The sequence below is a fragment of the Megalops cyprinoides genome, chromosome 22 (assembly GCF_013368585.1).
Source record: "Megalops cyprinoides isolate fMegCyp1 chromosome 22, fMegCyp1.pri, whole genome shotgun sequence".
NCBI classification, from domain to species: domain Eukaryota; kingdom Metazoa; phylum Chordata; class Actinopteri; order Elopiformes; family Megalopidae; genus Megalops; species Megalops cyprinoides.
Window position 1 is genome coordinate 25,753,421 of NC_050604.1, and position 12,885 is coordinate 25,766,305.

The window sequence follows — 12,885 nt, forward strand, 5'->3', positions numbered from 1 at the left end:
TTCATGACGCACATCCGAACAGAATACCTAACTTGGTTCTGGCCTGTGTGCTCACTTTAATAACAGTGGTCGTAGTATTGATAGAGCTGTTAATGAAAATGATGTTCTATTCGACATGGCTTCAGACTGTGCTCTTTCTGACAGCCCCTCGGCTGGAGGTACAGACAGGAAGAGGTGGACGAGCCCTGGTCACCTGGTGGGGCGTGCATGAGCGCGTGGCGCACGACGCCTGGGTGGGGCTTTTCCGCGTGGATACAGAGCCTGACGAGAGCTGTCTGGTGAGGATCAGGTTGGGTGGCAGAACCTACGGGTCACACGAGACCTCTGAGCCCCTGAACCACGGCCTGCAGGTACGTCTCTTCACTCAGTCCCTGGGACATTCTGTCTGGAGAGGCCCGGAGTTCGACGCCACCTGTGGGATAAGGCCCACGAGCATCGCGGGATTTCCAGCTGCTCTCCAGCTGTACACTCAAGATGGCCACGCCCACGCTCGCCTCCACATCAGGAAGTCATTCACTGATTGGAGGAGCAGCTTCTATTATTCATGGGTGGGGCTGTATGCCTCAGAGAGCAGCGATGCCACGAAGTACAAAACCTACCAATGGGCTGTGAGCTTCACTAAAGAGACACGCCCAGATGGACAGGAAGTAGCCGGGTTCGATGTGTACGTCTGTCGGTTTGGTGGGGAGCACATTGCTCCCGGGGTTCAGGCCCGATTCTTTGTCAGTCGGGGCTACTCTGAGGAACGGGCACGCACTGCACCCTGGGAAGGTGGACATCCCAGGAGGAGCTTGAAACTTTTTTAGGGATATAGGGATCTTCTGTGGGAGACTTGAAATGCTGACTAAAAACATGTAGGATTCACACTCTGAGGGTGAGTGGAGAAGGTTCCAGAATGGAACCCCTGTCACAATGACGGGGATATTCCGGAATCTGTAGGTGCAGGGTGGCAGCTTCACACACTTGCTAACCGATCACTGGGTCCTGCCAGCAAATGAACTCCGAGGGCACAATCACTGCGCTGGATTCTTCAACCACCTTCCACTTCACTCAACCACTGGATTTTTTAAAAAGTGCTCTGCAGTGACATTAAAGGGTTAGATTTTATACATGAAAATCTCGGAATTCAACAGAGCCATCATTTCTGCAGTTTCTCCATGTGCTCACTTGCTCCCTCCCACTATCACACAAACACACACACACACGTATATATGTCAACCACAACCACGAAAACTGACATAAATAAAAGACACAGCACAGAGGACCAGAAACAGAGACACATACAGCCTGATCACGTCTGCACACCTTTCTCACAGCCATGGAGCCAGAGCACATCTACGCCAACGTGGACACCATCAAAGGCGGCGAGCGCAGCCTGGCTCACCACTCCCAGCACCAGAGTCCAACAGCGTTACACACAGGTAGGAGTTCAAGCACACAACTCTCAAAAAGCTTCAGTCCTTTCTGTCATTGCACTTCTCAATCAGCCGTATTTTAATTTTTTTTTTTTCTGGAAAAAGCCTGATGCATGTATATATTTATGTTATTATATGTTATTATTATATATTATGACCCTTGTGTTTCTTGGAATAAATTTCATTTTTTGCGAGTGATATGCTTTGCTTGTGTGTGCGTCTTCACTGTTTGTGAGTGTTCATACGGCCTGAAACGGCTTCCAGATCAATCCCTGCCAACACAGGAATGCAGTATATACTATAGTTGCAGATGTACATACAGGCACACATACTTAGGCATATATAAATGACATATGTATACAATGGAAAATATTGACCTATATTGCGGGGGTGTTTATTGGTTGTAAGCATTGTTGTTTATAGTAAATGATGGTGATGGTGAGACTGGATGGAGAAAGCTGCGTCTGGCCGACTGTGGTGCTCCCAGGTGTGTGAGAGAAGAGAGAAGAGGGAGAGAAGGCTACGGCTCTTTCGCTTCCCAATGGGTTTGAGCCACTGGGTTGCATTTCCTCATGACCCTCTGTGTGTGCTTTCAGAGGAAACCCACTTTTCCATCCCTGCATCTCTCTCCCTCCTTCAGGGTGTGTGTGTGTTTTACTTGCACCTCTCCTTCAGCAGGCAGAAACCCTGGTTTCCACAGACGCGCTGCAGTGGTTCTGGGGCTGCTGTCTGCTCTCCTGCTGACTGCCATCATAGCCCTGTGCGTCCACTGTGAGTGTGTTAGTCACTACTTTTACCCTGTTTTAGAGCAGACTCAGTGAAATGGTGGAAACTCCCAACTCCCAACTGTTCTACCCCTGCTCCCAGAAGGGTATGGATTCAAAGCCCAGGCCAAAAACATACTAATGCTAGAGGAAATGTCCAGTGTTTCTTTGGTTGGCTTTGCTTGTGGGTATGAACCCTGCAATAGAGCGGTGTCCTGACAAAGGGGTGCACTTGTAAATCAGAGTCTTCACAGAAACGCTCTGACCCCGTGACCCGCCTGTCCTGGGCACATATTACTCACTCCAGGCCAAACAGGGCACCCAGTCCTCACCCACTGTGACTGTTTATAAACCCCCTGCTGTTCCATCCAGGTGAAAGCTACCTGTCCATGTTAAAGCTTTCAGAGATCCTTCTATGACTGGTGCTGTCATGGTCTTGGGGCACCAACAGCTCAGAATGTAAGGCATTGTGACAGATATCAGCAATTAGCAAACTGGTTATCAGCTGTAAATAAGACCATTCTAAACATGAATGTTGCCTTCTTAAATATTATCACTAAACTGAAATGTTAAAATTTACTTCAGGATTATAATTATTGCTGCACCGAGTGTGATTCAGTAAAGTGCTGTATCTCTGTCCACTCTGCAGATAACAACATCATTGGAGATTTAGAGAAGAATGGGAAAAGTTTGTCTCTACACAGTTATCTTCTCCAGACTAACTGCACCAAAGAGAGAGACCAGTTAGAGACCAGACTCAGCAACTGTACTGCACAGAGAGACCAGTTAGAAAAAGAGAAAAACAGTCTGCAGCTCCAGTTGGGTGAGCAGTATCCCTTTCAGAATGATTTACTGACTTTACATCTGTGTGTGTGTGTGTGTGTGTGCATGTGTGCCTGTATGTATGTGTGTATGGTTATGTTGCATGTGTGTATTTGTGTGCATGTTTCAGTGTTTGTGTGTGTGTGCGTCTGTGTGTGCCAATACTAAGACTAAGCTGCTACTATCTATGTTGTAGGGAAAACCTGCCCTCCAGGGTGGATGAATTTCAGCTTCAAATGTTACTACATTTCCAGAGAGCAGAAAAACTGGACCGAGAGCCAACAATACTGCCGAGACAGAGGGGCTGACCTGGTTATCATAGAGACCAAAGAGGAACAGGTAACAAAATAAAGATCAATTCATTCAACCATGGATATTATTATGCACCATTATCATTTTTACTGGCAGTAATTCTAATGTAAGCATTCATTGTCTTCATTTGTGTCATTTTATCATCCCATTTATTTGTAATGTCAACACATGCTTTGCCAATGTGTATTATTTGCATTATATACAGCATATGAATATATAATATATACTATTTTATATATTATTTAACACATATATTATATATCTGTATGTATATCTTGCCAATAAATCAAATTGAATTGAGCTGTACTTAAAATACAGGCAGAGGATTAAGTGTGTGTGAGAGAGAGAGAGGAAGAAAGAGAAGAGGGCTTCTGCTTTGCGTGAAGCACGTTTGCTGTGTTTCAGGAGTTTCTGGAAGCTTTTAAGAGAAAGTTCTGGATTGGGCTGACTGACGCAGAGACAGAGAGGACCTGGAAATGGGTGGACGGCGCAACGCTGAGCGCGGGGTGAGAGAGTGTGAGCATGTCAGTTATCCTCCATTCGGTGCCTGCCTCCTGGTGCACCATGGGAGTTGTAGTGAGAAAAGTAGTCTCATTGGCTTGAGCATGTGTGGTGTGGAGAAGTTATTACGCCGGGGCAAGACTGATGTTCAGTTGGTGTTTGCATTGCAAAAAGAGGGAAAATGGTACCTGCTCTCACCAAGCTAGCTCACAGAGAAGGGAGAATGAAAAGGATAGAGAGTAGGGGGCAGCAAGTGAGAGATTTTTATAACTTGTACAACAGCGGCCATAAGCTGTCACATACAATTTGGTGTGCAGAAGAAAGTGAAAAAAAAGAAAAAAAAAAAAACACAATGACCTGCACATATGTTCACCACTAGCTCTCCAAAATCAAAGCACACTATCTGTAACCCATACAGCACCTAGCTTCAGAGTTCATCAGGCCATATGTGTGTATGTGTAGCATTAAAAAGATTCTCATTGTGAAACTTCATCATTTGACTACTTCTCTCTCTGTTTTTCACTTGTTTGCTAACTGTGCCCACGATGCGGCAGTGTGTTCAGTTCTGTGCATGTGTGTGCACGCTGTGTGCAGTTTGAATCTCTGACTGTTTCTCTAGGTTCTGGAAATCTGGCGAGCCTAATAATGCTAACTCTGGAGAAGACTGCGCTTGTCTTGAGAGTAAAGACAACCAGATGAATGCCTGGAACGACCTCCCATGCAACAACATGCAAAACTGGATCTGTGAAACCACAACCTGTCAGTAACTCTCTCTCTCTCTCTCTCTTTCTTTCTTCCTCTTTTTACTGCACTCACACATACACACACATGAACACACTTTTGGTTTCTACCGCAGAGCGCTAATGACTGAGCCGATGTGCTTATAGCACCACGCAGCTGGGAGACTGTAGCAGTCTGTCACAGACAGGTTAGGACAGAATGGAGTCAGAGCACATCTATGACAATGTGGACACCATCAAAGGCAGCAAGCCCAGCCTGGCTCACCACACCCAACACCAGAGTCCAGCAGCATTACACACAGGTAGGAGATCAATCACACACACGCCCAGGTGTGCTTGCCGACCTCACTCGAGTAAAAACGCACAAAGGTGAGGATGTGTATAGAGGTACTGCAAAGACGCAATCCTCCCTACTGACATTTTTCCTGTCCTGTTGTAAATTAGGCACCTTTCTGTACTGTGTCCTTTCTTGTGTTTTTAAAAGAAAACCTTTTCATGTGAAAAACATTGGCCAGCTTCTTCACAGATGGCAAATGTGCGCCTGACTCAATCTGTTTACTTGAACACCATTTCACTCAAACAATGTGCTATCAGCCCACAAACACGGCGTATCGTATTCAGCTGAGCTGTATTCTGATATTCCTCAGGCTTCTTCTTACTGCTCCTGCAATATATCTGATATCCTGCTTCTCTTACATGCTGTTAATCTGAGTTTACAGTTCTGGGTTTTTTAGTTATTTCATATATTACTCTTCTGATTCTGATGATGAAACACTGAGTTGCTAATACAGAAAGATCGTGATTTAAGAAATGCTAATACCTGTTCAAAGTTGTATTTAAATGGCTTTAAATTGCTATTGAAAGGATTTTTTGTTAGTGTAAATGATTTTTCAGAGGGTAATTGTATGCTTTTTGGTGTCACACATTTTTATTACCTTATAATGTTAAACTGTTGCTCTTTCATAATGCATGATTCACTTTTAACACATAATTTTGTAAACCAGGAGAAAATACCAATTCTGAACTCCATGTTTTGTTAAATAAAAAAATTGTTTTACTAAGGCAATGAATGTGAATGTTTTTCATTTCCAACCTGTCTATAATAAGTTAACTTTTAAAGCAATGTACAGCTAAACAAATAAGCAGTGATATGTTGACTAACCGATTTTAAACAGTATAAACAGTATTTCATCAATTCAAACATCTCAGAGTTATTCTAATCATTGAGAGCATGTGCATTTAAAAAAGTTGCCTAAATGTGCTTTTCCAAATGTAAAATGATGTATTTATATATTATTTGTGTTTTTATGTATTGGATGTGCTGCTGTGTCATTGCTAGGCATGGCCTCTCCTTTATTACTATATGAATGCAGGATGGGGGTGAGGCTGAGATTGGGGGCAGGGAGTGCACAGATTTGGGTGGTCTCTCCCCAGATCTTCCACCTCATGGATTTCGATTACTGTCAACTCACTCAGTGAAGACGAACACCACCCCTAAAGGGATCAGACTCCCGTGAATCACTGCAAATCCAGAACTTTATGCCAGACTTCATCCAGGTGGCGTTGCACGCTGAAATTGTGGCCTCAAATTAGAGGAAGAGAAACTCATCCTGGGGAGCAACTTATGCACCACAATTCACAGTAAAGACATCCAAATGAGCACAGAGGCTTTAATTTCATGAGTGGGCTGTTCAAACATGAAAGGGTTTGCATTTAACATCGTTTGCCATGGATTTTCGGCATCTGTGTGTTCACTCACAGTCACAGAGCAGAAGTGGGCTCACGGAGAGCCGAAATGGCTGCTGTTTCTGTTTCCATGTGGTTGTGGGAGATCGTATCAGTTCCTCAGGGGGTCTGCGGAGACCTGGAGGGCACAGAGTCACAGCGAGAGAGGAAGGGGAGGGAGAAAGAGGGAGGGATGAGACAGCTGATGGAAAGAGGAAAAGGCAGAACAGAGATTTTAAAGAGAAATTTGCGAGTGAAATTATAGAGCATGTATAATAAATGTTTCTTCCTCAGGGAGATCACGCCAGGAGGCCATTTTGTGAAGTAAAAATAAACAGAACTTATCAAAAGCATGTTGTGTTTCCAGGGAGAAGTATTTCTAACAAGTACCAGTTTTCATCAGAGACAAGCTTACCTATTTCCACATGTCATAACATAAAGTGCTAAAGACTTGGTAAAGCTGAAGTTATTGGTTAGTTCAATATCAGAGCTGGAGTGTGAGTTTAAGTTTGAGGTTGGGGTATAGCTTCAGTTACGGGCAATTTATGGAGATGGACTTGGATTATTCGTAATATCTGAGTAGTTTCATGAATCACAAACTAATGTTTTATATGTAATTAGTAATTTAGTTAGTAATTTTTTTGTTTTATATTAGTTTCTTTTTATTGTGTTTTATATTAGGTACAAAATGCACATGCTTTGGAATGGCATTTCTATTACAGTGTAATTACAAGATTATAAAATGTGTAAATTGGAATTGTACGAGTGAATAGCATATATCAAATATGGTTACCAAACCTGCTTAAAAGGGGAAATATTAAGTCTTCTCTAGTGTTTCTCATCATATTTGTTTGTAAAAATGTTAACTGTTGAGTGGTAAAATGTTAAGCTTAGAGTGGTAACCAAAGGTAATGCGATTAATTTCATTTTTAGCCTTTAGGGAACACCCTACTCTTTCTTTCACAAACCCATTACTGTGTGTGTGCGTGCGTGCATGTGTGTGTGTGTGCGCGTGTGTGTGTGTGTGTGTGTGTGTGTGTGTGTGTGAGTGCTTTCACTTGCACCTCTTCTTCTCCCCCACAGATATGAGATCAGCAGGCAGAAACCCAGGTTTCCACAGACGCGCTGCAGTGGTTCTGGGGCTGCTGTCTGCTCTCCTGCTGACTGCCATCATAGCCCTGTGCGTCCACTGTGAGTGTGTTAGTCAATAGCTTTACTCTCATCCAGCTCACATTAAAGCAAGAGAGAGACACTAAAATACGGCCTCAGATGGAAAAATCAGATTACCACCGCCAATGGTCTTACTCAACCAAGAGGGGGCGCTCTTCTCTTTGGTCAAACATCAAAATACAGTCCTATGTCTTGTCTTTAGGATGAGACACGACATCGAGCTCCTGACTTTCCCTCACACTGTTACTCCAAAGTGCTGTGGTGCTCATCTGTGTCTGCAGGCTAACTGGTTCAGCTTCTAATTACTGAGCCCATCCTGTTTCTATACGGTTATGGGTGCTCTAAAGCTTGCAAAAAATACCCATTGCTTCTCTGCATGGCATGGTGTGTGTGAAGAGATGCATTGTGGATAAACCCGTGTTTATCATGTCCTGGTAAAGGGGTGCACTGGTAAATCAGAGTCTTCACAGAAACGCTCTGACCCCATGACCCGCCTGTCCTGGGCACATATTACTCACTCCAGGCCAAACAGGGCACCCAGTCCTCACCCACTGTGACTGTATTTATAAACCCCCTGCTGTTCCATCCAGGTGAAAGCCACCTGTCCATGTTAAAGCTCTCAGAGATCCTTCTATGACAGGTTGTACAGATGCCAGTCATTAGGCTGTAGATGGTCTTGGTCTGTAGCGTAACATAACTGTGATTGGCCCCGGTGCAAACACTCGTGCGCACACACACACACACACACACACAGACACACACACACACACACACACACACACACACAGATACACAACCACTCCAGACAATTGCAAAGCAGACAATTGCTACTATACAATCACAAGTAATTTTAATGATATTGTTGAATGGTTACTTTGAAGACTGCGTGAAACGGTCAGTGCGTGAGAGGGCCCATCTACAATATTAAGGCAGCAAAAATTGCCTTCCTACATGGGCCCCTGACAGCTTCTGGGCCCCTGGGGTGCTGCACCGGTTGCACCGTCGATGTTTATGCCAGTGGCTCAGAATGTAAGGCATTGTGATTGATATTAGAAGTTAGCAGAATGGATGTGAGGTCCACATAAGATGACTATGAACAAGATTGTTGCCCTTTCATGCCCATATTGAAATGATAAAGTTTACTTCAGGGTTATAATTATTGCTGCACTGAGTGTGATTCAGTAAAGTGCTGTATCTCTGTCCACTCTGCAGATAACAACGTCATTGGAGATTTAGAGAAGAAAGGGAACAGTTTGTCTCTACACAGTTATCTTCTCCAGACCAACTGCACCAAAGAGAGAGACCAGTTGGAGACCAGACTCAGCAACTGTACTGCAAAGAGAGACCAGTTGGAGACCAGCTACAGCACCTGCACTACAAAGAGATACCAGTTAGAGACCAGCTACAGCACCTGCACTGCAAAGAGAGACCAGTTAGAAAGAGAGAAAAACAATCTGCAACTACAATTGGGTGAGTAGCATCATTTGCAGAATGATACTGAATTTAGGTCTGTGTGTGTGTACGTGTCTGTATGCACATGTTTGCTTGCCTGTGACATTAGCCCCGTCTTTTAATTGCCTTTCGAACAAATAATCAAAGGTAACATATTTAATTAATGGTAAGTAATTTGTAGGTTGTTGGAACCTACAATCACCTATTCAACCCACGAATGACGTTCCAGTCATGCTGTTGGAGTTACAGGGCTAATTTTTCGGGACAGACTGAACAACAGTTACTCAAAAGCTTATCCTCTGTCTATGCCATCACCAAATGCATGTGACGTATAGGCAGATGTTCCAGATGTGTAGGCTAAACAGAAAATCAGGTTGCAGACAGAGACAATATTGCTGTTCTGGGGATTATCTGTGTAATCTGCAGATGTACGAAGGAGATCACCTTGTGAGAGGAACGCAAATTGTGCTCGATATAAAACGGACTGAATTTGAGGAAATATAAACCAACAGTGGGGAAAATTAACTTGATGGAGAATGTTGTATCTATTATTGTGCCTATTGTGAAGCAGTTTGGTTTCAGAGTGTGGAAATTGCCCTTTACGGGGACATCGGTATACAGAATTTATCTGGGGCTTACAACCGTGAGTGCTCGGGTGTTTTGTTATGCTGTTTGGTTTTGCTGAGACCAGTAAGACTGCGTTTTATTCCAAGTCAGTTCTCTGAAGCCAGGAGTTGAACTGTCATCTCTTCCCCCTTGGTTTTACATAAAAATAAACACTAAACATCAAACAACACTGAACACCAAAGACTGAACTGGCCACAGATCTGAAGAGTCTTTGTCCATTTGTGTTTTTGGAAGTGTGTCTTTATTATTTAAATATGTACATTCTCCTTTGTGTGTGTGTGTGCGTGCTAAAACTAAGCTTTCTTCACTGTGTTCTAGGGACCTGCCCCCAGGACTGGAAGGGGTTCAGGTGTAATTGTTATTACATCTCCAATGAGCATAAAACCTGGGATGAGGGCAGACAAGACTGCAAGAACAGAGGGGCTGACCTGGTTATCATAGAGAGCAGAGAGGAACAGGTGAGAGAGAGAGAGAGAGAGAGAGACACAGAGACAGAGAGACAGAGAGACAGAGAGACAGAGAGACAGAGAGAGAGAGAGAGAGAGAGAGAGAGCGCAGAGTGGAACAGCAAAAGCTTCACCAGAAATTGTGTCTTCTCTCGTTTGACCTGTTTTTGCTGTATTTCAGGAGTTCCTGAAAACTTTGAGCAGGACTTTTTGGACTGGCCTGACTGACAACGAGAAGGAGGGGACGTGGAAGTGGGTCGATGGCCGGAGCCTACAGGCAGGGTGAGAGATGCTTCCTGTGTCCCCTCTGAATGCCAGGTGTGAGATGAAACGCCAGTCTCATCCTCCTCTCATGGGTTCTGCTTCCAGGTTCTGGAAACCAGGAGAACCGAATAACGCACAGGGGCGTGAGCACTGTGCGGTCAGCAGCTGTGAATACTACTACCGCCATAACTCCTGGTGCTGGAATGACCAGCCCTGCTCCACCAAGATTAGTTGGGTCTGTGAGCGAGCTGCCGCCTAGTTCATCTACCTGCTCAAACCTGGGACCCCACCTTACCCTGGCAATACCTTTTGCTACAGAGCACCATTAAGGAGCCGAGCTTGCAACCAGAAGGTTGCTAGTTTGATTCCCAGGTCAAGGTACTGCCACTGTCCTTGAGCAGAAAGGCACTTATTCTCTGTTCCCTGGGAGTTTGACTCACAACCGTCTGGCTACAGGTAGTAACTAGTGCTCCTCACTGCATGAAAATTTTGGAAGAACTTTTCCTCTTTCTTCAACATGATTATTACTCATGCTTCCAGTATTATTTAACACATTCAGTTCTGTCTTTTTAAAATATTGTTCACAAAGTATCCGGTTCTCAACATTTAAGACATGAGTGTGTGGGGAAAAAAAAGTGATTAGATAATGATTAATAACAATTAGCATTCTGTATGTAATGCAATCAAACAAACCCTGAGAGTTGTGAGTATGTGTGAAAATGTGCTTGCTGATAATGTATTACCATTAAACATCACTGTCACAGATTCGTTTGGCTCCTATCCTGAATGCTGTTCATGTTAATCTGGTGAAGTGGACCGAGTTAATAGAACTGATTAAATCATAAAATATAAATGACAAGTAGGTAATTTTTTATCAGATCATGCAGAATATGATATTCACATGCATTATAGTGAGGGAAAGCTCTGTGGGTTAGTTATTATAGTGAGGGAATGTTTCATGGATTAGGGTTACCTGGTGCAGGTGTGCACAGCTGAGGGGCATGGTTAATCAGCCCAGGTTCTCCTGTGGCTCAGAGGGATGCAGGTGCTGGTTGGGCTTTCCTGCCTCAAGCGGATGACCAGGTCAGTTAGAGACTCGTCCTTCAGTACACTGTGGGAGGACTTGCTTTCCGTTGGCCAGGATTGGGATATTTTCTGTTCAAATCTGCCGATTTGTCTCTTCCTTGCTCTCGGTTTCATAACCTTTCCATTCTATGAAAGAGAACAGAACAGCGGTTGGCCGGTTTTCGGCCCTTTCTTGTGGGGGTAGCGTCTAACCGCTACCCAGCACTGTGGCCACACCCAGCCCCATGCCACAGAAGGATAAAGTGGGATCTTTGCGACATAGACTTCCTGCTTTACACTGCCACACACTTTCATTCACTCAGCCATGCCAGTGAGACACATCAGAACACACACACACACACACACACACACACACACACACACACACACACACACACACACACCACAAATACATTTACGATATGAACTTCAATGTCAGGACTCGGGCACGGACTCAGACGCGGACCACGAGTGCTCCAATTCCAGGCGTTTATTAACAGAATCGTCAAACAAGCAGGCAGTCCAAAAACAGGCAGGGTCAAAATAGCAGGTAGGCAGTCCAAGGATCAAAACAGCAACAGGCAGGGTCAAACCGTGAAGGCAGGCAGATCAGGCAATCAGGACAGAAGGGCAGGCAGAGACGATGTCGAGGAACAGGCAAGGCAAAAACCAGCAAAATCAAAACAGGGAAACAGGCGGGAACCGAGACAGGCAGAAACACTGAAACAACCTGGCAAACAACACAGAGACAAGCAGGGTAGATATAGGGCTGGGCTGATTAGGTGATGGGAAGCAGGAGTGCAGGCAGGCAGGTGGAGACAATCAGGTGGGCGGAGAGCGGGGCAGGGCTAGAGTACAAGGAAAACAAAAGCACATGGACAGGGAAAAACAAAAACACAACAGCTCGGGGACATTCAAACTCTCTGTAGTGAGTTTCAAGTTCATATTCAAGTTCATAGAGGCAAATCAATATCAACGACAAGGTTCAATATATACTGACAATGTTCTGTTTACTGTCCTGGGATATGAGATTTTAATCATATCAAATCAAATTGCTGATAAATATACAGTAGAAAAAAAAACAGCTTGTATGTGTGGGATACATGTGAGGGTTATACATAAAGGTAAGTATAACTGTTCACTCTCAATGACTAAGATTGATATCTATGCTAGTTTACGCATTAAGCTGGCACAGGTTAAGTGAGCAGTACAGAAACCAAAACTTGCTAGACAAACTTTTCCAGTGCAGTTACTCAATCAACGCAGTTAAACCAAAGCCTCTTCCTTCCTTGTTCAGTGTAAGTTCTTCCACGACTGAGAGACAGAGGAACAGCTCAGTGCAAACTACTTCTACGGACAGTCAGCTCAATTCACACAGGTATGCACTGATATATGCGTGTGTGTGCGTGCGTCTATTGATGTGCTCCATTAATATGACTGTTGAGGAATACGTAAATTAATACTGTCAGACGCAGCACAGCAGTTTACATCAAGCTTAAATGAGTTCTACCGTTATATTATATGTTTACTTTAAATTCTTTCGTGAGTCAGTATTGATAAAACAGTATTGCCGCAGTTTCTG

At 44.1% G+C, this 12,885-nt stretch overlaps 1 protein-coding gene across 1 annotated transcript; it reads left to right on the top strand.

The window, feature by feature from the left end:
• Nucleotides 1-3,220: 3,220 nt before the first annotated feature.
• LOC118769514 (C-type lectin domain family 4 member E-like) lies at nt 3,221-4,581 on the top strand. Its single transcript, XM_036516643.1, has 3 exons — nt 3,221-3,340; nt 3,719-3,819; nt 4,434-4,581. Exons 1-3 carry the CDS (start codon nt 3,221-3,223, stop codon nt 4,579-4,581), a joined length of 369 nt encoding a protein of 122 aa, XP_036372536.1.
• The last annotated feature ends 8,304 nt before the right edge of the window (nt 4,582-12,885 follow it).